Raw genomic sequence first — 23,120 nt, 5'->3', positions numbered from 1 at the left:
GTCAAATCAAATAGCGCGCGCGTTCCAAGCTTCCTGTTGCTCACTTCCGTCCCTTGTTACGAAATCACTCCCACAGATTAAAAAAACATGTCGCTATATGCATTAGTCTTTATCTAGAAATACAAATTGCAACTGTTTTAATATTTAACATTGAATACAATAATTAAAAAATGTATTTCATATTTATTGTCGTCTGTTACGATCAGTCGCCATTTAACATTTATATACAGAAGTAAATATTAATAGTCGATAATACATGAGAAATGGTTCCTATGTACCTACCTATATACAATTAAGAAAAATACTTTTTTTAAGGATATATTGTATCATAATCGCTAACATCAATAATTAAACAATGGGCTGATTAATAACTTAAACAGAAAAACATGGCATTTTAAGTTAGAGCTTTCGTTACATATATAAAATTAAAAAAAAAACCACCTTTGTAACCTGACATAAGAATGTAATAAAATTATATAATCTGTGCCACGTGTCATTTACAATACGACCACTTAAGTCTTAATTTAAATTAAGATCGCTTTCAAAAAGCTTTTACTTTTACCTTTCCATACACAATAAAAAAAATTACAAAAATCAATATAATTTTAAATTATAAAAAATAGTTCAGCCGGTTTAGTTAAACGCTACTCTCTCTTTCTGACACTATTGATTTGACATTCGAAAGAAGAGTACGGTTATGTTTAAGTAATCACTAAACATCTGAATATAAAGCCGTATACTCTGTTCCGAACATGAGAGGAGAAAAGCCAAATAAACATTTGACAGCAAATTGACGCGACACCATCGGTCGAGAGCTCGATTAATCTGTGATATTCACTGTGGATTTGCGATTGGCGTTTTGAACGTCGACGAAACTGTTATCGGAACTTTGGAAGTAAAATTAAAGTTTTTATATTGTGATTATAGCGATGTGTTATAAATTGAGATATATTAATCGTAAACTCTCAGTAGTGCACAATATAGCTGAGTTATTAAATACGAGTATCGAAAGTTTGTTTATCTTTATTCCTACTTCGATTGGAATAGGAAATGAAATTGCACTTGCCCACTAATAAAGTATACTTTTAAAAAATATAAAGTTTTTAATAAAACTATAAAATAAAACATTTGTTTAAAGTTTTGAGGTATTTGAAGAAAATACTTGACGTATACACTTAAAATGATAACCAAAGTCACATAAGGAGTACTTTCGTCAGATATGAAATCCTTATAAAATTAAATTACTTACAAAAATACTGAGATTAGCATTCAATCTAATTTTATAAAATATCAAGCAAGTATATATAATTGAGTCAAAAAGGTAATCATTACAAAGTTCACCCATAATCAATTACATATAATCTTACAAATATTACCCATGACTAACTGCGGTAATATTAGATTACCGGAATCACCCTTTACGGATATCTTAATAGCCTTAGGTGATGATATTAATTTTGTTTAATTGATATGTTATGACGCCATGTTTATTAGTGTACTAGATCCATAATATAGTTTAAAAAAATGAAATAATTCTTATAATTGTCAAGTCAATTCAAACTTCAATTATATTTAACATAACTAAATTGATTTTTACTAATAATACGTAATTTTTTTGTGTGTTTATTAATAATTCTTTGTGTATGTAATATTAACAATTAAATCTTAATTGACTAACTGCATGTACATATCTTACGTTAATATAATCATATATAGCTTCAGCTTCACATTTTCCTCACGGGTGATAACGGTAATCAATGATTACTGATGATTACTGGTCACATGGTCAATTCAGACTGAGTGCGATGTCTCGGAGCGTTGATTTGATGGTGTCATAACTAGCGAAGGATATGCCAACGGCTATGGGGCCTTTAATCCAATTCATGCTTAACCCTTTGAAGAAACCTCGCCAGCCTTCAGCCCTTTAAAAACAAACACAAGTCATTACACTTTTAACCCGCCGACCTTAAAATGAGACTAATTTTGAGATGATGGTGAATGAATGAGAATAATTATTTCCAAATGATAAATAAATGGCACCGCACCTGTAGACGGCGGCCAGCGTGGCGGGCACGGTGGGGCAGGGGTAGGAGCGGTCGGCGCGGCGCGGCGCGGTCTGCATGCGGCGCCGCACGATGTCCAGCGGGTACGACGCGCTCTGCGCCAGCGCGCCCGCCGCGCCGCCGAACGCCACGCTCGTCACGCCGCTCGGGCTGGAGCCCGTGTAGTCTGCAGGCGCGACCGAATGCATATGAGGCATAGCGCTTGCTTGTTGATCGTCAAGCTTGTCAAGAAAAAAACTCAGCGGGTTTTTTTTATTACAAATTGTATAATAATTTGGCAACAGGCGCATTTTGAACACTTATGAGATAGTAATTCGAATGTAACACTCTTTGGATATTTGTTATCGCACGTTACATTAAAGACACTCGGCAAATCAGGACTACGGCGAAACACGAGTTAGACTTCCCACCTCTGGTACAGGCCATGTATTTGAGTGTTTACGATGTGTCATCCTGTCGATTTCGGTCGCGGCCGTCATCTCAAAGGAGACCAGCCAACTACGCAGGACATATAGTGCACAAGGATGTGCGCAAACACAGGCAAACTCTAATCCCTCACTTTCATAACCCGATGGGACGGCAAATCCTTCACGACCAGAAATAAATCAAGCGCAAGATCAAGACTACGTGCATTCCGCGGCACGGTACACTCTTCCAACTTGCAGACTTCGAGCTGTTGAAAAGCCCGATAACTCTTCATCGAACCGATCTGAGTTTTGAGGTCAAAACCTCGGGATCTGTGGGCTTATATCTGGCTACTAGACCAATGTGGCAGTCACATAATAATACATCAAAACACGTGAAGCCGTTCTGCGTTTGACCTCTTATCGGACATGTCGGAGTTGCCATCCACCTTATCAACGATAAGAGTTAGGGAATAGAGTGCATGTGAGCGCACTATAGTGCCCTCTACAATTGCCGCTGACTGTGAAATCGGGGAGTCTTTTTTTTGATATATGGTAAGTAGTCACTACCACCCATAAACCTCATCCCCATCCCTTAAAACGCAAATGCTCAACCAACCTTGGGAACCAAGATGTTATGTCCCTTGTGCCTAGTTACACTGACTCACTCACCTTCCAAACCGGAACACGACAATATTGAGTACTGTTTGGCGGTGGAAAAATACTATAATTTTTCGTTCCAAAACATTTCTGCGTAAGCCGGAATTACTATTAATTATTTGAATCAAATATTGCGTACAAAATTTAAAGCCACTGGATCCTACTCACCTATATACCAATGCCTCAAGGAATCGTAGGTGAAGAAAGAGACGCCAGCGTACGGTATGACGCCCATCACTGTTGCCGGGTAGCCCCTGGAAACGTAACAATGGCATTACAAAACGCCAACCAGCTCGACGTCAGAGTCAACCTCTGCATATGACCATAACAGTCGATTCTAGATCTTGACCAAGCTGAGGAACCAGACAACTTATTTCAAACAAAATCGTAAAACGTCAAAACTTTGCTTAACGATGTTCTAACTTGTTGTCAAAGTCAGGAACAGTCTTATATCCTATGATATTTGCACTGATTCACTTGGTTGGCCTTGTGTAAGCGTGTCTGGGTAGGTACCACCCACGCAGCAGCAAACAGCAATACTTTGTACTGTAGTGTTCCAGTTTGAAGGGTGAATGAGCCAGTGTAATTAGAGGCACAAAGGACACGACGAATTAGTTACCAAGGGCACATTGGAGATTTGAGGAATTATTAATATTTCTTACAGCGCCATTGTCTATGGGCGGTGGTGACCACTTACCATCAGGTGGCCCGTTCCAAAAGTCCATTTACATACCTGTAGAGGGTGATGAACCCCTCGTCTCTTATAACTCGCTTGAACATAGCGCGCAGAGAGCGATAGTCCGCCACCGCCATGCGCGCACGCGCCAAGTCAAGCGGGTACGTGGCGCTCTGTGACGTCACGCCAGCCAGCGACCCCGCCACCAGCAGGCGAAGGGGGGCCTCCCTAAGGGGGCGGAAATCAATATACAAATAAAACTAGAGGAATCTTGGGACCCGCGAACGAAGTTGCCTTCGCTATTGATTATGTTTTAAATAACAGACACTGACATAAACTAACAATGTTTGAAATTAATACAATGACAAGAAATAGAACTGCTGTTTAAAATCCTGTTTGAATTAAAACAATAACAAAAAATAAGTTTCTCCGACGATTACGTATCACGAAATCTCAGAAACTATATCACCTACAAACCTGAAACTTGGCAGGCAGGTTTCTCATAGGATGTAGACATCCGATAAGAACCGATTTTACGAAACTTCATCCCTAAGGGATGCAGTAAACGCTTACGTGAAAATTTCTGCCAGTTCGCTCAACTGTAAGGCGAATAAAAAGCTTCGTTCTATATAATAAATACATAAAAACATAATCAGCCTGTAAATTTCCCACTGCTGGGCTAAGGCCTCCTCTCCCTTTGAGGAGAAGGTATGGAGCATATTCCACCACGCTGCTCCAATGCGGGTTGGTGGAATACACATGTGGCAGAATTTCGTTGAAATTAGACACATGCAGGTTTCCTCACGATGTTTTCCTTCACCGCCGAGCACGAGATGAATTATAAACACAAATTAAGCACGTGAAAATTCAGTGGTGCCTGTGCTCGTTCTATATACAGAAGAGATTTTGTTAATCGCATTCACTAACTATTTCAAATTTGAGTATTTGCAAAACTCACTGAGCGGTTTGCGGCGTGTCAACGCCCAGCAATTTCTTCCACTGTTCGTGTGCCGTGAACTGTATCGCGGCGTAGGGCACGATACGCGCCATGGTCGCGCTGTTCCCTCGCCATAACGCCGTCCAGCCCTCCGTCTGCGCGCTGTGAGTCAGGAAGCGAACAGCTGCTCGCCATGAGTACGGGATATCCCTAAAATTAATGATAACATTTCTTTACCGTTTATTCATGGCATCGAATGGGTTACCTGGGGGGAAGTGGTCCCGTAGACATTACCGTAGACACCATAGACACAACCGATTTTTTTTTGACTATTCCTACATCGCCAATGTTAACGATCTTTGGAACGAAGATGTTTCGTCTCAAGTCTGTAGTTGCAGTCATACTAACCCTTCAAACCGGAACACAAGAATACTAAACTGTTTGGCGGTAAAATAGCTAATAAGTGGTACCTTACAAGACGGACTTGCACAAAGCCCTACCACCTAAAACGATGATAATGTGAGTCGTCGTCAAATCGGTTCGTGGTACCAATTATGGTATATCGTGGTACACCGTGACGGCAAGTACGAAGACCTCTTAAGGCGTAATGTCTCCTCTCCTTTGCGGATATCTACTCACATATTCATATGTATATTGTACTGCGTTTCCACATATAACTAGCTTTCGTCCGCGCCTTTGCTCGCGTGTGGTTATACAGGGTGTACGTCATGTCTGTTTCAAGTTTATTTCCGAAAGCTTCTGCGTGATTGAGTAACAAACTTAATCACTTATATCTTTACAAATATTATAAATCCGAAAGTAATAGACTACTTGACTGGTTCTTAAAATCAATTTTATATTATTTAGTAGAGGTCAAGGAACCCAGTAAAAGTTGTTTTTTTTTAATTCTAAAAAATCCATATTTAAATAGCGCGCGAAAACGCTACTTTGACAATATGGCGCTGCAATGGGGTCGGTGACGTCGCTTGCCTGTATTGTAACCTGTGGTACATATAATCCAAATACAGTAGGTAAACGAGGTTAACGAGCAAGTGACGGCATCATAAGCCCGACCAATCGGGAGCGTTTTGTGTCACGTGACAAACGTTTAAAAAAAATGCAATTTTTATTTATGGATTTTTGAATAAATTAATTATTATTTTCAACTTTCGTTAATAAATAACCATTTTTTAATCTCGTATTATATATATGTATATGACAAAATAGCTCGTCCCGGCTTGTTTTTAAAAAACATGACGTCAGCATTGCTGACGTCACGAATGTCAGGGTTTGGATTTCTATCCGCCCTCGAAGGTATGAAATTAAACTCAGGAAATATTCTTCTCTGATTTATTCCAAACTGAGGAGGTCCGATCGCTCCGACGGCTCGAACAAGCCTCCGATACCGGCGGGCGTTCAGCCTTTTATAACAAAAATTGGTGGGGGCACTATTCACTCAATATAACAACTATTTATGGACGGTGAAATATTTCAAACTAATCTAACATCTCAAAATTCACTAAATATTATTAATTTAATAGTCAAACAGTTTTCAATTATTAAAAATAATCAAAACAATAATTTCCGGGCGCGTGTTTTTCTTAAATACGTGACTTTCCGCCGACATATATCATCTGATTACAATAATTGCGACTTTATTTTTCGCATTGTCAAAAAGCCTATTCTGTCTGTCTGTCTGTTATGCTAACACGGTTAAACCGCTGAACCGAATATGATGAAATTTGGTATAAAGCGAGCTTTATTTTTTTTTAGAGAACAATAACAATGCCCCAAATTAATTAAGCAATTAAGGAATCACCGGGTTAACTATAAATGAACTAAAACAAACGACCCAACGTTATTATCTTAGTGTGCGTGACAGCTTCACTTAACACACGCCAAACGTCATACACTTTTCCTAGTGTGCGTGGACTTAGTGGCCAACGGTTGTCCACTATTTTTCTCACTCAACTTTGACAGTCTATTTATAAATATAATTTATTAAAGCTTCGACATTTATAAAACAAGAAAGTTAATAACAAAATAGATTTTATTAATTAAATATCGTATACTCCATTCCAACCATGAGATGAGAAAAGCTAAATAAACAACATTTGACAGCAAATTGACGCGACACCATTGGTCGAGAGCTCGATTAATCTATGATATTCACTGTGGATTCGCGAAGAAATGGCGTTCTGAATGACGACCGGACGTAAAATTAAAGTGGATATAAGTAGTTAAGTGTAACAGTGTTGTATTATAAATAGAGATATGTTAATCGTAAACTCTCAGTAGTGCACAATATGGCTGAGTTATTAGCGAATCGCATGAAATATAAATACGTAAATCTAAGGTTTATTTATCTTTATTCGTACTTCGATTGGAATAGACTACAGGAATATTATTTAAATTAATAATTCTCTTATTTATTATCGAGTTCATCTCCTGACACATTTCTTTAAGTTGTTGAGTTGTATACACGCGTATACCCTTGACGCACACATACTGTACAAATGGTACGTGGTTTAAAGGTACAATAATTGATTTAAAAATAAACAAGGACTGAAGGTAACGACCTCGAAGCAGTGACCTACAGCGAGGGCAGATAAAAGACGCATCGTAAAAAAAATAGATTATAAATATACATAAAGTTAAACTCATAAAAATGTCGTTGAACCTTTACTTATAATAGTGATTTGTATCAGACGCACAGATAAAATAAAACATACTCCACAGCACCAACCCGAATTGGAGCGTGATGGAAAATGCTCCTAACTTTCTCCTCAAAGGACCTTAGGCCAGCATTGGGAAATTTACAGATTTCACATGTTGTTCATGTAAAAAAAGTTTTTGCGTCCTGCTAAACAAGACGTACGATTAAACAGAAAAATATATTCTTTCTACCGTGACGCCCTGACGGTCAGCCAGCCTTTGTGGGCCTCCAATTCTTAGGGGAGATTCCTATTCAGCTAATACAACGATCATTTTGCGGTTCCCTCAAAGCTGGATCTGGCATCGTAGCCGGTACGTGCCCCGGTTACAGACAACTCAATGTTACAAAACAAAGGTACACTCACGAAGTTTGAAAATTAATCTTAGCTCGGTCGAGTGGTGCAATCACCGTCTTCGCGATGGCGCCTGCGGAAGCCCCCGCCACCAGTGACGTGATGACCAGCGCGCTGCCGGACAACTGGCGGGAGCGGGGCGGGTCCCCTGAAACAAATAAAAAATAATAAGTACTCGACTGTTACTATTTAAGATTATCTTACTAAAATTTTCGTCTCGAATATCTTATCATCAGTGATTTCTTTTATTTTAATTTTTCTTGGATTTTTATTTTAAAGTGATAACTTCTTATGGGAGGGTAAACCGCCTCGTTACGGCGTCAGTCTGTCTGGCTTCCTTTTCTCTTAAGCAGAAGAATTAGCGTAATGTAGTACATACTCAGAAAATAAGATTGTGACGTCACAAGCGGTGAGCGACACCCCTAACACGATAAATATTTTATGCTTGTAATGATTGATATCCAAGGACGAACACTGATGTCTGGAAAACAGATATTTATTTACCGCCTTCAGATAATGATGACTTGTTGATATATTTTGTTGAAACAGAAACAATTCAATTTGAGACAAAAATGATTTAAGAGCTTCTTTACAATCCTGTAACGCCACCACGATCAGAGCGTATCAGGAGTAGTCTACGTCCGTCGTTGATACCAAATTTCAGTAAGTAAATTAAAAAAAAAAAAAATAATCGATTTTTTAGACACGTGTATATATATTTCGACGACCTCCGTGGTCGAGTAGTGTGTACACCTGTTTTCATGGGTACGCCACTCCGAGGTCCCTAGTTCGATCCCGGCCGAGTCGATGTAGGAAAAGTTCGTTAATTTTCTATATTGTCTTCGGTCTGGGTGTTTGTGGTGCCGTCGTTACTTCTGATCTTCCATAACACAAGTGCTTTAGCTACTTACATTCGGATCAGAGTAATGTATGTGATGTTGTCCGATATTTACTTATTATTATATATTTTTCACCCAATAAACTACGAACCACGAATCTAATTACAAGATAAATATTTAATAACGTATGATAGTATCACACAAATTGCTTGCAAGCTACTGGTTATTCACAGATATCAGACAAGGCTATCTCTGAATGGAATTGCCCAACATGTACGCCTAAGCGATCAAAAGGCAATAACGAGAATACACCAGTTCACACGAAAACAATCAATACAGGAGTACACGATAATGCTAACATCACTAAAAGATCTACAAAGAGAATGGCTCTCTCCTCTCCACCTGCATCGGAACTTAACAGTGTCTTATCCCAAGGCGAATACCGCGATATGCTTAAAGAAATTGTCAAAGACGAAATGAATGTTATGCTTACTCAGTTGAAATTATCTCTGAAGTCTATTTTGAATGACGAGCTCAAGCTAATCAAAGACGAACTCGGTGAAATGAAAACGTCAATCAACTTTATAAATAGCCAATACGATGATTTTATTAAAGAACATAAATCGAATATAAATTTAATTAAAGAATTGAAGGACGAGAATTTAAAAGCACAAACCAATTTAAATAGTTTAAACACCCGTATTAACGATCTCGAACAGCGGGCCAGGGAAAGAAACTTGGAGATTCAATGTGTTCCAGAAATCAGAAACGAAAATTTAAATACAGTTATTAAACAATTGGGCAATATTATTGGATCAGAAATCCCCGAAGACAAAATATTAAGTTGTTCTAGAGTAGCTAAAGCTAATCGCCAAAGTCCGCGGCCACGATCTATTGTGGTTCAGTTTAGCTCAATGAATGTTCGAGACAGCTTCCTAGCATCTGTTATCAAATTTAACAAAACGCATCCAAATGACAAATTGAACACATCGCATTTAGGTATCGGGGGAATCAAGAAACCTATTTATGTTATGGAACATTTATCACCTGCAAACAAAGCTCTACATGCGGCCACAAGAATCAACGCAAAGGAAAAGGGCTATAGATACGTATGGATAAGGAACGGGCGTATCTTTGTTCGGAAAAATGACAGTTCAGATTTCAAAATAGTTAGGGACATGGAGTTTTTGGATACGTTAAAGTAATGTCGGTAATTTTCTGTAAGTGTTGTCATGATTTTTGGTATTTTTATTATTAAAATTCTCAGCTTTGAATATATTTTACCAGAATGTTCGTGGCTTAAAAACTAAGACCCATGAAGTATACCGTAATATTTCTATTAATAAGTACGACATAATTGTGTTGACTGAAACGTGGTTAAACTGCTCAATATTAAACAGTGAGTTGTTTGATAACAGATATAATGTTTACAGAAGAGACAGAAGCTCTTGCAAACTCAGCAATAAAACGGATGGTGGAGGAGTTCTTATAGGTATTAATAAAAATCTAATATCCTGTAGAAAATATGAATGGGAAAGCGATATTGAGGATATTTGGATCACTTTAAATATTCCAAACTTCAAAGGCGTCAAATCATTAGTCTTATGCGCTGTATACCTTCCACCACCCGTTAAAAAACCGATTCTGGAACACTTTTTTAATAATTGTAATCGCGTAGCCGAGCAACATGACATGTACACTTGTATTGTGGGTGACTTTAATTTGAGTTGTATTGACTGGAATATGTTTCAAAATTCATTATTTAAGCCCAATCCTCCTGCTGCGCAGTTATTATTAGATTTTGTATCTGAATATGGTTTACAGCAATTTAATACCATCAATAATAATAAAAATAAAATCTTAGACCTTGTACTCTCTAACTTTCCTAAATGCTACGTGGAACTGTCTAATAATTTTGTTTGCAATATTGATTCGCTGCATCCTCCCTTAGAAATTCGCATCCCTAGTATTGAATATGATACACTAAAAAGTAACACGACTAAAAAATATTGCTTCTTTAAAGCTGATTTTGATTCTATCATTAAATCATTAGATGAATTAGATTGGTATAAGGTACTGGAGGCCTGTTCTGACGTCAATGAAATGGTATGCCTTCTATACGTTACTTTACAAAACATAATTTCTAAATTTGTCCCACTAAAAAATGTTAAAAAAGATAGTTATCCCAACTGGATTAGTCAAAGTTTAAAAAAGAGACTTAAAGAAAAATACAAATTATTAGAACGCGTAAAAAAATATAAGAACCCAATGGATGATTTATCACTCAAGTTAATCAGTAAACGCTGTAGAAAATTATCTCAAGACGCATACAATAACCATAATAATAACATTGAGATTCAGATCCACAATAACCCTAAAATGTTTTGGTCCTTCCTTAAAAGTAAGAGAAACAATAGAAGTTCTTACCCTTCATCAATGAGTGACGGCACGATCACAACCAGTGTTGGAGAAGAAATCTGTAACTTATTTTGTAGTTATTTTGGCACACTTTACAAGCCGACGAATAATGTCACACGTCTAACCCAAGAATTTATCTCAAAACATCTTCTTCCAATGACAGGTATCAGCGACAACTTCATATTTCCAGAAATCACCCTTGAAACTATTTTTAATAAACTAGCTAGCTTAGACATCTCAAAAGGCTCTGGCCCTGACAACATACCGCCTATCCTGATTAGGAATTGTGCTTCCAGCTTGGCCCTTCCGCTGTACATAATTGTTAACACTTCTTTGCGAACTGGAATATTTCCTAATGCATGGAAACAAGCTAGGATTGTACCTATTCATAAAGATGGCAAAGATTCCTTAGTGCAAAATTATAGACCAATATCTATATTATCCACGTTCGCCAAGATTTTTGAATCCTTAGTATGTCCTTATATAAAAGTGTATATGAAACGTTTCATATCAGAGTATCAGCATGGATTTGTTACGGGCAGGTCTTGTAGTACGAATTTAGTGAACTTCACTGAATATCTAAGTGAAGCTATTGATTCTCAACAACAGGTCGATGCTATTTACACAGATTTCCAGAAGGCATTTGACAAAGTACCTCACTGTATTCTACTACAGAAACTAGAGCTTTATGGTTTTTCTGGAATATCGCTGCAATGGTTTTCTTCATACCTAAGTGACCGAAGTTTTTACGTTGCAGTAAATGGTTACACATCAAACAAACACATGATAGCAACAGGCGTACCCCAAGGCTCCCATTTAGGGCCAATACTATTTAATATCTTTATTAATGACATCGTAACGTGTTTTAAATACTCCATACCGTCCCTATATGCTGATGACCTGAAGTTCTCAAAAATTATTCATTCGCTTGACGACTCAGTCCTCTTACAAATGGACTTTAATCGAATAGTCGAATGGGTTAAGACTAATGGCATGTCACTTAATATAAAAAAATGTTCGCACATAAAATTTACACGCAAACACAACATTTTCCCGACACAATATTACCTTCAATACGAAAGATTAACGGAAGTAACCCATATAAAGGATCTTGGCATTTTTTTGGATCAGAAATTAACATATATCCTGCACATTGATCATGTCGTTAATAAAAACACAAAATCGTTGTCGATAATAAAAGTACTAAAAGTATCGTCGTTAATAAAAGTACAAAAATGCTTGGCTTTGTTTTAAGGAATGGTAGAATTTTCAAACACGTAAAGACCAAAATTCTCTTGTATAACAGCCTTGTACGTAGCAATTTGGAATACTGCAGTATGGTCTGGCGACCACATTATGCTACCCATCAGTTGAGGCTAGAACGTATACAGAGGCGTTTCCTATGGCATTTGGCATACACAGAGGGTATTGCAAAACAAATTTCGTCTTACGCAAAGAGAATTAAATATTTTAACATGATGACCTTAGAAAACAGAAGAACTTTATTAGACCTAATATTCCTATATAAAATCTTTAGAAACAAACTTGACTGTCCCCATTTACTATCCAAATTTAACTTTAGAGTACCATCCAGATACCCTCGTAACCCAGTAAAACCTCTCTCCGCACCACGGCGGAAAACAGTTTTTGGTAATCACTCAGCAGTTGCTCGAATGTCCAAATTGCTCAATGAATTCAGCGATTCAATAGATCTAAACATTGTAAGCCTCCCAAAGTTCCGATATCTAGTTATAGACAGAATTAAAAACGTCTAATTCTTTATTGATGTCAAAATTACAAATTTTTAATTTATACAAAATTTTACGTTATAATAATCTAAATTTTTTATTCGATTTATGGAACAATATTATTTTAATTCTATAACTTATTATAAATGATGAATTGTATAATTATAATTGAATGATAAATTATTTTAATTGTTTTCGTTATCAATGCATGCCATAATATAATTTAATTTTAAGATATTATTACATGTCGTGTTTGCTTTAATATAGTTGTACATTTAGAAAAGTAATTAGTATGTAAATTAATAAATTGTATCATCAAAATGTAACAACTGCTAGCAAACCTAATTAAATAAATAAATAAATAGTACTCATCGGAAGAGTACTCTTGTTCAATGTTGAACGAAGATTATTTTGAACGCACTGATAATACGTACAGATAACGATGGTTTGATATCAAGTAATTATTTATTATTGTTAGCGCAATCTATAACCTACGAGCTAAAGAATTTAAAGAATTCAAGATATTGACTGTCGCTTCTCAATATATATTCTGTAATGTTTTGTATGTACGGAAAAATATCAATGATTTTATGAGAAAATGTGATTCTCATAGCATTGGTACAAGGAACAAACACAAACTTGTTACTCCTGTTACTCGACTGCATAGAGTCAGTAACTCTTTTGTGTGGCAATGAATACGGTTCTACAACAGGATCCCAGAAAGCATTCAAAATGCCTCTGTAATGCTCTACGCAAAATTGGCAGAATATTTTGCGACCAACGAACTTGTAAACACGAAACTTAAAAAAAAAACAAGAGGTGTCATGGGAGACCCGGTTCGATCGAAGTTGCTTTTGCTATATATTATGTATTAAATAATATACTCAATAATATAAATTTACGTTAGCGAATACTAAAATGACAATGACAAAATTATACCAAAAATGATTTTCAATAATATTATATTAATTAATATACTTGGTGGTAGGGCTTCGTGCAAGCCCGTCTGGGTATGTACCACCCACTCATCAGATATTCTACCGCCAAACAGCAGTACTCAGTATCGTTGTGTTCCGTTGAAGAGTGAGTAAGCCAGTGTAACTACAGACACAAGGGACGTAACATCTTAGTTCCCAAGGTTAGTGGCGCATTGGTGATTGGTGATATTTCTTACAACGCCATTGTCTATGGGCGGTGGTGACCACTTACCATCAGGTGGCCCATTTGCTCGCCCGCCTACCGATATCATAAAAACAAAAACAAATGAAAGAGTCCACTCTACTGTAAGCCGCGTAAAATAATTTCGTTCCAAAATCTATATTTAAAGGCAGATCTCCACATCTATCAGGATAACCCATTTATTTATTATTTTCTTAAGAAATCACAATACCACAATATAAAAAAATATATAAGGAACAAAGGAAACTCGTCGCTGACGTGTTTGCGCTTGCAGTTGACGCCCCACAATAATGGCGGCGTTCAATATTCCCGCCAAACATCAGATCGACTAGCTGTCAAATCTTGTTTCCTTTTTATTTAAAAGGTGGCGCTAGCGATGCGCCCTCTTATACTCTGTTCCGAACATGAGAGGAGAAAAACCAAATAAACATTTGCAAGCATTGGTCGAGAGCTCGATTAATCTATGATATTGACTATGGATTCGCGAAATAATGACGTTTTGAACGTCGACGAAACTGTTATTAAATTTGCAAACAAAATTAAAGTAGAAATAAGTAGTTAAGTGTTTAAGAGTTGTATTATAAATAGAGATATATTAATCATAAACTCTCAATAGTGCACAATATAGCCGAGTTATTTGCGAATCGCATGAAATACGTAAATCTAAGGTTTGTTTATTTTCATTCCTACTTCCATTGGAACAGGCTGTACATATTTATGATCGTTTTAAATGTGTGAATAACAAATGACGCGATCACGATTATATTTACAGCGACAACACGCGTCCGATTATCAGTGACATTTGGATTACGAGCAATCGTTAAAATTTATTGAAACGCAAATAATATTCATGTTAAGGTAACTTTACTTGGTGGTGGGGCTTATTGTACTGCCAAACAAAGCTGCTTAGTATAGCTGTGTACCTGTTTGAAGGGTGCGTGAGCCAGTGTAACTACAGGCACAAAGAACATAATATAGTTCCCAAGGTTCGTGGCGCAATGGCGATGTAAGGAATGGTTAATATTTTTTACAGCGACATATCTATAGGTGACCATTTACCACCAGGCGGCCCATTTGCCCGTCACCTACCTATAGCATCAAAGAAACTTCGAGATATCGATTTTTTTATAAAAAGTAACATCCTCGTTAAACGTGAACTTTATACGTCCAAAGACCACATTCACATCATCAGCCCATATTCGTCCTCTGTTGGACATAGACCTCTCCAAATGGACGTCACTGTGGTCTTTCTTCGGCAACTCGCATCCAGCTCCTGCCAGCCGTCTTGCGCAAATCGTCCCTCCACCGTGCCTGAGGACGTCCTACACTAACGTTTGCCGAGACGCGGTCTCCACTCTAGAACACGTTTTCCCCAACGGTTATCGATTCTACGTCAAATATGGCCAGCCCACTGCCACTTCAGCTTACTAATCCGGTGGGCTATGTCGATGACTTTGGTTCTCTGACGGATCACCTCATTTCTGATGCGATCCCTCAGAGAAACGCCGAGCAAAACCCTTTCCATAGCACGCTGAGCGACTTTAAACTGGTGGACCAGCCTTGTCGTGAGTGTCCACGTTTCGGCTCCGTATGTGAAGACGGGTAGGACGCACTGGTTGAAGACTTATCAGATCACATTATCCCAGTTTGAAAATATATAACCATGAAACACGGTTTTACATCTGGGACTGGATGTTGGGGCGAGTTACACTTCGATACCTTGTACCGCACGTATAGTGACGCGCTTTTCTCCTGTTGTTTATTTAAACTACTATTGGTGTAACGCGGCATATTCTTGTATATTTTTTCTCTTATATATATTGGTATGTATCATGTTGTAAACCAATTAAAACATTATAATTAATTCTGCCTTTTCATTCTACGTAAAATCATGAACTTAGATTTAATTAGTCATTCTTGAAACAACAATTTGGTTGCATCGTCTAAATAAAATACATTATCTACAATATTATACATGTCAAAGTAACTCTGTCTGTCTGTTACGCTTTCACGGCGAAACTGCTGGATCGAATTTCATGAAATTTCTTTCTTTTATATACGTAATACCTACAACCGCCTCCCCTGACACGCGAACGAATTCGCAGTCAAAATCTTGTCTAATAAGTGCGTAAAAGAACTTGGTTCCAAAACAGAGAGGTGTCAAATACACCTTCAGAATGAAGTTGTTTATTAAATTAAATAACAGTCACAATGAAATGGATTAAGAAAGTTTGAGAAAATATAAATAACAAGAAATAAAATTATTATTAAAAATCCCGTGTGACTTAAAACAATAGCAAAAAATAACTTTAAATAATATTATATTAATCCGTATAAAATAGAAAGAGACAGGCAGATAGAGCAAGCGAGACAAAAGTCGCCTCGGCATAACGCTTTATCCTTACGTGACGAGTGACGACGATGCCTGCCTGTTCACGGTGTGGGCCGCGTAGAACAACTTCGTTCCAATAAAATAAAACATTCATAGTTCACTTTCATTCTAAACTAAATAAATTGTTTGAATAGGATATTTTCGCTAGTGAAAAATAAATTATGAAATTTGATGAAGAAATATACTTGAAATTTTTTATTTTGAGTCATAAAAGCGCATTGTTAATTTATAATATTAAAATTAAAAGTCGTAATATTTAGTCTGTATATCACGTGACCTAAAGCACGAGCCACCACGGTGCGGCGTCAGATAGGCAAAAACTGTCATTTCAATATCATCTGACACTCTGATAAACTACTTTTCTGGAGTTTTAATGCTAACATTACACTCCAGCAATAGCTATTGTAATTCACAATTTTCCTACAAAACTCCAAAAATTTATAGCTGTTAACGTTGAATGAGTACCGGTCGTACATACACGAATGTTGATTTTAACAATCTGACGTCATCAAAATGTCTGACAGCGTTTTTGCGGGAATAAAATTGGTTTGAAATTTAAAAAAAATGTGGCTTTTTATTAGGAAAATCAACATTTTGAAGTACTTTTACAAACATAGTAGAATACCCTATTCGATATCTTGAAGATTATTCGCTACAAAGCGTACCTGTACGAATTATTAAATGTCTTTTGCAAGTCAATTGCCGGGATTAAAACTAATCAAGCAAATGTTTTAATTAACATTATAAACTATCTGTGTAGCAAATTCCATGCAAATCCGTTCAGCCGGTGTCGCATGTGTTACAAAACATCCAATAATATTTTTCTATTTAAAATGGATTAAGCAAACTAAAACGTGTATTTTTATTTACCCTTGGCTTGGTGCGCGTGTCTGTCATCGTGTAGGAGCGGCACGCGCGCCTCCCCCACCGCCATCTTGTGCGCGCTGTCACATCACGGTTTATCTGTAATAAAATATAAACATTAAATTAAAATATATAGGTATATATTTTTATTGTTTTCATAAAAATATATTACACTGAAATTCGTTGATGAAATGTAAGTCTATTCGTACTTAAAAAAATAAGTTTGGCAATCTCTAGGCCTTCGTAAAAAACGATTGACCTAAACGTTAAAATCGGAAGTTAACATTAACATCGGTTAAATCCACAAAAACGCGCCCCCCTGATTTCCACGAGGGAAAGTGCGGGGCACGGGGTGCGGGTAACTCAATCCAAGCGTTAGTCGATTATTCTCGAATCGACCACGGCTCGGTGTACACGTCTTGTTAAATTCACATTATTTCTTTGCTCTCTGATTACTTTATTTTCAAAAATATACAGACTTCTTTATTCTGCCATTTAACTAACTGCGTTTGCCCACGTAGCTACTCTTTACGTAGCAATAAAACGCACAGGCAAGCAGTTACGAGTTACGACCATTGAGAAAAAGAGCGGAGTCATCGGCAGTTGACTATAGACATACATTGTATTATTGATTCAAGTTTAAGTACATAATAATAATATTAATTGTCTATGGGATCATCTTACTGTATTTATCTTTATATTCTACACTTTATTTGTCTATGATTGTAATTAATACGTATATTGAGTATTTTATATACTAGTGACCTAGTGATATTAATAAAAATACCGACCAAGTGCGAGACGGACTCGCGCACGAAGGATTCCGTACCATTATCTATATAAACGCCAAAAATATCACATTTGTTGTATAGGAGCCCCCTTAAATATTTGTTTTATTTTAATTGAATTATTTACTTTTAAAACGAATATATAACTAAATATTATGTGAATATTTCAAGCGTCTACTTGTTGCCGGTATCAATATCGAGCTAAAACGATCAAATTTATTTTATTATATCTTTTTAGTATTTCTTTTTATAGCGGCAATAGAAATACATCATCTGTAATTTCAAGTGTCCAACTATCACGGTTCATAAGATACAGCCTGGTGACAGACGGACAGACGGGCAGCGGAGTCTTAGTAATGGGGTCTCGTTTTACCATTTGGGTAACAATACGAGCACAGTAATATGTTATAAATAGGTTTTAGACACTAGCAAAGATAAAGGTAAAGGCCGAAAGTCTCAGATACCTATTATAATGTGGTCACGTGATAATAAATACAAGCGAATCGAAGATACACCTTCAGGGACTGTGAGGTTAGCGAATTCGTGAAACTGTTTTAAATTTTTTGGACAATTTATTTGGCTGTTTAACTAAATATAAAACCCACGGATCTGGGCGATTCTACTGACTCTTTCTATTGCTCACAAAAATAAATACATCGCAACTGAACTGTAGCTAGAAATAATTCTGCTAATTTTTAAATATATTTATATATTTGTATACAGAAGTGATCGTTTTATAGGTTCGATTGCTATAAAGCAAAAGTTTGCTAGTAATATTAGCCCTCTGAGTAGCGTTTAACGCAATTAACACGTCGGGGAAAAAAAACATACTTCGAAAGATATTCAAGAAAATATATTAAAATCGTTGATATTCATTCGTCCAGTTCACATCCGACATTTTGTTTTATACCAGACTAGCTGATGCTCGCGGCTTAGCTCGCATTTTAGGAGGATACTTGAATGTTAGGCATCGAAATATTCGAGTTCGGTTCAGTGATTTGGCGTGACAGACAGGCAGACAGACTCAGTGACGCATTTATAATATTATTTTAGATTTAAATTAAATTTTGCTCACCATTTTGGTGATGTTGCTATGCATACAACACAATAATGCTATTCCGAATAACCGCAGTGCACGATCGTGTTACATCATAATCATTACATAGTACAAACCAAAGTCGCTCACCGCTGTCTGTCTCTGTGTATGCTTAGATCTTTTAAATTACACAACGGATTTTAATAGATAGATTGATTCAAGAGGAAGGTTTATATGTATAATACATGCACAATATAGTAGAGAAACGCTGATTATTTTAGTGTAAGTTATTACTTAATCAATATGGCCCTTTACAGCATGTAATTTAAATTAATATTTTCGAAGATATTGGATTTAAAACGCAGGGACATAGCAGTTTCTATTGTCTAATGACTGAAAAGCTGTCAACGTTGTATGTATTAGCAGCATTGCACCCGTGCGAAACTGGGGCGGGTCGCTAATCAGAAAATAAATCAAAATAAAATACATGAACGCGTATGAATGTTTACTTGACGCTGTAATACCGTGTTAACGGTCGGGATGTTTTCAATAAATTACGTAAACTTACAATTGCTTCACAATATGTTTACAACAATATTATGTATATTAACAACTAGCTGTGCGCGACTTCGTGCGCGTTTGCATTTAATAACAAAGCGTGACTACATTATTATTTTACATATAATTCTAAAATAAAAGCTAAGTTACTCCTTATTACATCAGCTATCTGCCAGTGAAAGTTCCGTCAAAATCGGTCCAGCCGTTCCAGAGATTAGCCGGAACAAACAGACAGACAGACAAAAATTGTAAAAAATGTTATTTAGGTATATGTACCATGTATACATACATATGCATTTAGTAAAACGCGGTTAATCTAATATTACAAACAGACACTCCAATTTTATTATATGTGTAGATAACAGATAGAATTTGAAAGAAACGAAGACATCTATTGTATGGACACGAGGAGGAAAGGTAAACTAATAACACCTAGTTTCCGATTTCTAACAGGCGAAGCCGCGCTCGTAAACTAGTATCACCTATAAAAAAAACGGTTTAATGACTCACGGATCGATTCTACAACTCTTTGTATTACTCACAAAAATAAATATATCGCAACTGGATTGTGGTTAGAAATAATTCTCAAAGCGAAGCAATTTAATTTTAAAGACATGTTCTATTGCATTACATGCACTAGAAAGAGGCTAGTTGCTTAACAATAACAAAATAAGTCATTGACCTTGTAACATTAGGATATTTATATATAGGGTTGCCAGGTCGCCAAACCTTTGGGTACAAAGGCCGGACACCCTACATTATTAAAGATTTTGTGTCTCAGTACTAATAGGTACGATAAAAAAACTGTTTGTAAAATCGAACTTTTCTGATTATATCTTGTTAAATTCTAATGAAATATAAATAAAATCGAATATATCTCGTTTGCAAAAAAAAAAAAAGTAAAAAACTATAATAACAAAAGCCAGACAAGCTGGAAACTGTTTCATTTGGCCGGACCTGCAATCAAAAAGCCTAACAATGTCCAGCTTTATCTGCGTGCCTGGCAACCCTATTTATATAGCTAATTAGTCTGTCGCTCTACAAAATAACTAAAACAAACGATCCAACTTTACTAATAAAGGAGCTACAAAAAAATGCACATTAACAATTGTTATGGACTATTTTTATTTGTACTTATTATGGCAACATTTAAGTATTAACAGATTCATGCTTTTACTTGTTTATTATGATTTTGATTTAACACCAGGTTTATTAACAATATAAAAAAAATACTTGAAAATGGATAAGATATTACATCAATAAAATATTTAATGAGTATTTTCCAAACGACACCTGAATAAATAATTGTAATAAAAAATGAGTGAGATCACATATGAGATCTACAACAATTGCTTTCTGAGGCATGACAGTGTAATACAGCCTTACTTCTTACCTCAGGTATCTAATAGAAAATACAGAAATATCCAATCAATTTTATTCGCCCTAAAGCCTATTTTTAAAGCCCTAGGCAGGGCAAAGGGCTTTAAAATTCATTGTTAATTAAATTGTTGGTAACGGTTTTTAATATAGTAAAAAAATATAATAATTATGATGAAGATTTTACTGTGGTAAAAAACATATATTTTAATTTATAATAAGGTGAAAGGCCATTACACTTCATGGTTAATCTGGCCGTAGGCCTGGCCTATTATGTATTCAATCTATATTCCAACCATAAGAGGAGAAATCCATATAAACCACATTTTACATCAAATTGATGCAATATAATTGCTCGATTTATCTATCAATATGAATTTGTGCAGAAGAATGTCAACAACACTGTTATTGGAATTTTAGAAGTAAAATTAAAGTGGAAATAAGTAGTTAAGTATAATAGTGTTGTGTTATAAATAAATATACATTAATCATAAGCTTAAAGTAGTGCACTTCCTTTGTTGTACTTCCATTGGAATAGGCTATAGAAAACAGGCTAGCGATCAAACCAATGAGCATCTTAGAAATACTCTGGCAATAGCAAAAGAATATTTTGCTATTGCACAAATTATATAATTGTTTAAATATAAAAACTTTTGGAACATATCCAATAAACTTCAATATATTAATTTGTGCAGTCTAAAGTCTTAACAATGGTTTTCATTTTAAGTTACATAAAATATAACCTATGGCATACAATGTTTATAGTATGTAAGAGATAATTACAATTTGATATTTAATTTTATTTGTTTAAATTTATTATAATTTTTTTTTTAAATATTCACATATACAGTGTATGTAACAGTTATTTTTTTAATTATGATTAATTAATTCGAATTGGCTATTTGTTTTATTTTAATTAAAAACGCGTTACAAATAATAAATATAATAACATTTTTTCACGTATTAGAATGATTATGATAGTCGTTAGAAGTTGTAAGTTAGAGTACCAAAGTCCAAAGTTTAAGATAGGTTCCTAACCTTGAAATTATAGAACAAAAAGATAGAAAATAATTTTAGACCTATACGACCTATTTTTAGATTACAGAGTGCCATAAATTACTAATACTTACTGTTTTCCATAGAGTTAATCACTTATATTTCGAAACGTACTTTTCTATTATACAGAGTAGAGAAAAACACACATAAATTAATCGAAAAATTCACTATTTACACAAATTAAATAAAGATTTCCATTTATTTATATTTCGTAGATATTCATTTAGACAAAACGTAAACTCTCTACCAAAGTAAATTTGAAACTAGATCGTAATTTGCGTCACAGTCACAGTCAGTGGAGTTAAAATAAAAAAGTTGAATGAATGACTTATGACAGTTCGATATATATTTTTAATTTTGACATTAGTAACAGCTGGCAATAATGTTGCAAGCGTTTCCTCTAATATACAAAATAGAGTGATCGTCTTAGAGTAGACATAAGATTTTCTATAGACAATAAACAATTAGATTGATTTAAAATAGTAAAGCTCTACGTTTCTGTGGAATAATTATTACTCTGATACAGCCGTGAGGATTCGCTTTATGACAAAAAATCTCTGTTCATTTATCCGTGATGTTTTTATAGAGACGGATTTAAATAATTGGAATAAATTTAAATTATAGACATAAAATACTTAAATTATTAGTAAGCAGCGACAATTTAGCGTGGACCATTTTATACTGAAACGAAAAAATTCAATCACACGCTCAACTGTATGAAGTTTTGTCCGTAAAAAAGCAACCAATGTCTTTCCTTGCGGTTCAAGTCTATTTCATCAATGTAACTTTTCAATATAAACTTAACTCTATAGGACGAGTAAAGAGTAAAGGCAAATAAACAATTTTGACATTGCTTTGACATTTACCATTGGTTGAGGTCCTTAATAACCTATAATCCATTCCAACCATAAAAGAAAAGCCAAATAAACAACGTTTGACAGCTAATCTACGCGATATCATTGGTCGAGAGCTTGATTAATCTATGATATTCACTACGGAAACGGATTTGCGAAAAAATACCGTTTTGACCGTCGACGAAACTGTTGTCGGAATTTTG

The 23,120-nt window shown here is 35.6% G+C and overlaps 1 protein-coding gene across 1 annotated transcript; it reads right to left on the bottom strand.

Annotated features, from left to right (window-relative positions):
- Positions 1-1,594: 1,594 nt before the first annotated feature.
- LOC113404535 (mitochondrial coenzyme A transporter SLC25A42) lies at positions 1,595-22,409 on the bottom strand. Its single transcript, XM_026645454.2, has 8 exons — positions 22,138-22,409; positions 17,255-17,347; positions 7,821-7,956; positions 4,762-4,950; positions 3,861-4,031; positions 3,296-3,381; positions 2,046-2,229; positions 1,595-1,922 (listed from the first exon to the last, which is right to left on the bottom strand). The coding sequence occupies exons 2-8, from the start codon at positions 17,316-17,318 to the stop codon at positions 1,787-1,789; spliced, it is 966 nt and encodes a 321-aa protein (XP_026501239.2). The 5' UTR covers positions 17,319-17,347; positions 22,138-22,409; the 3' UTR covers positions 1,595-1,786.
- Positions 22,410-23,120: the final 711 nt, after the last annotated feature.

The sequence above is a fragment of the Vanessa tameamea genome, chromosome 31 (assembly GCF_037043105.1).
Source record: "Vanessa tameamea isolate UH-Manoa-2023 chromosome 31, ilVanTame1 primary haplotype, whole genome shotgun sequence".
In the NCBI taxonomy this organism is placed as follows: domain Eukaryota; kingdom Metazoa; phylum Arthropoda; class Insecta; order Lepidoptera; family Nymphalidae; genus Vanessa; species Vanessa tameamea.
The sequence above is the reverse complement of the archived record's forward strand: the minus strand, read 5'-3'. Positions and strand labels throughout refer to the sequence as shown.

Excerpts from the sequence above, each read along its gene's own strand:
- LOC113404535 (XM_026645454.2), bottom strand. The coding sequence starts at position 17,318 with ATGGCGGTGGGGGAGGCGCGCGTGCCGCTCCTACACGATGACAGACAC. Across the intron at positions 3,382-3,860 it reads GGGTTCATCACCCTCTACAG|GGGCTACCCGGCAACAGTGA; the intron begins GTATGTAAATGG and ends TTACGTTTCCAG. Across the intron at positions 1,923-2,045 it reads ACGCTGGCCGCCGTCTACAG|GGCTGAAGGCTGGCGAGGTT; the intron begins GTGCGGTGCCAT and ends TTGTTTTTAAAG.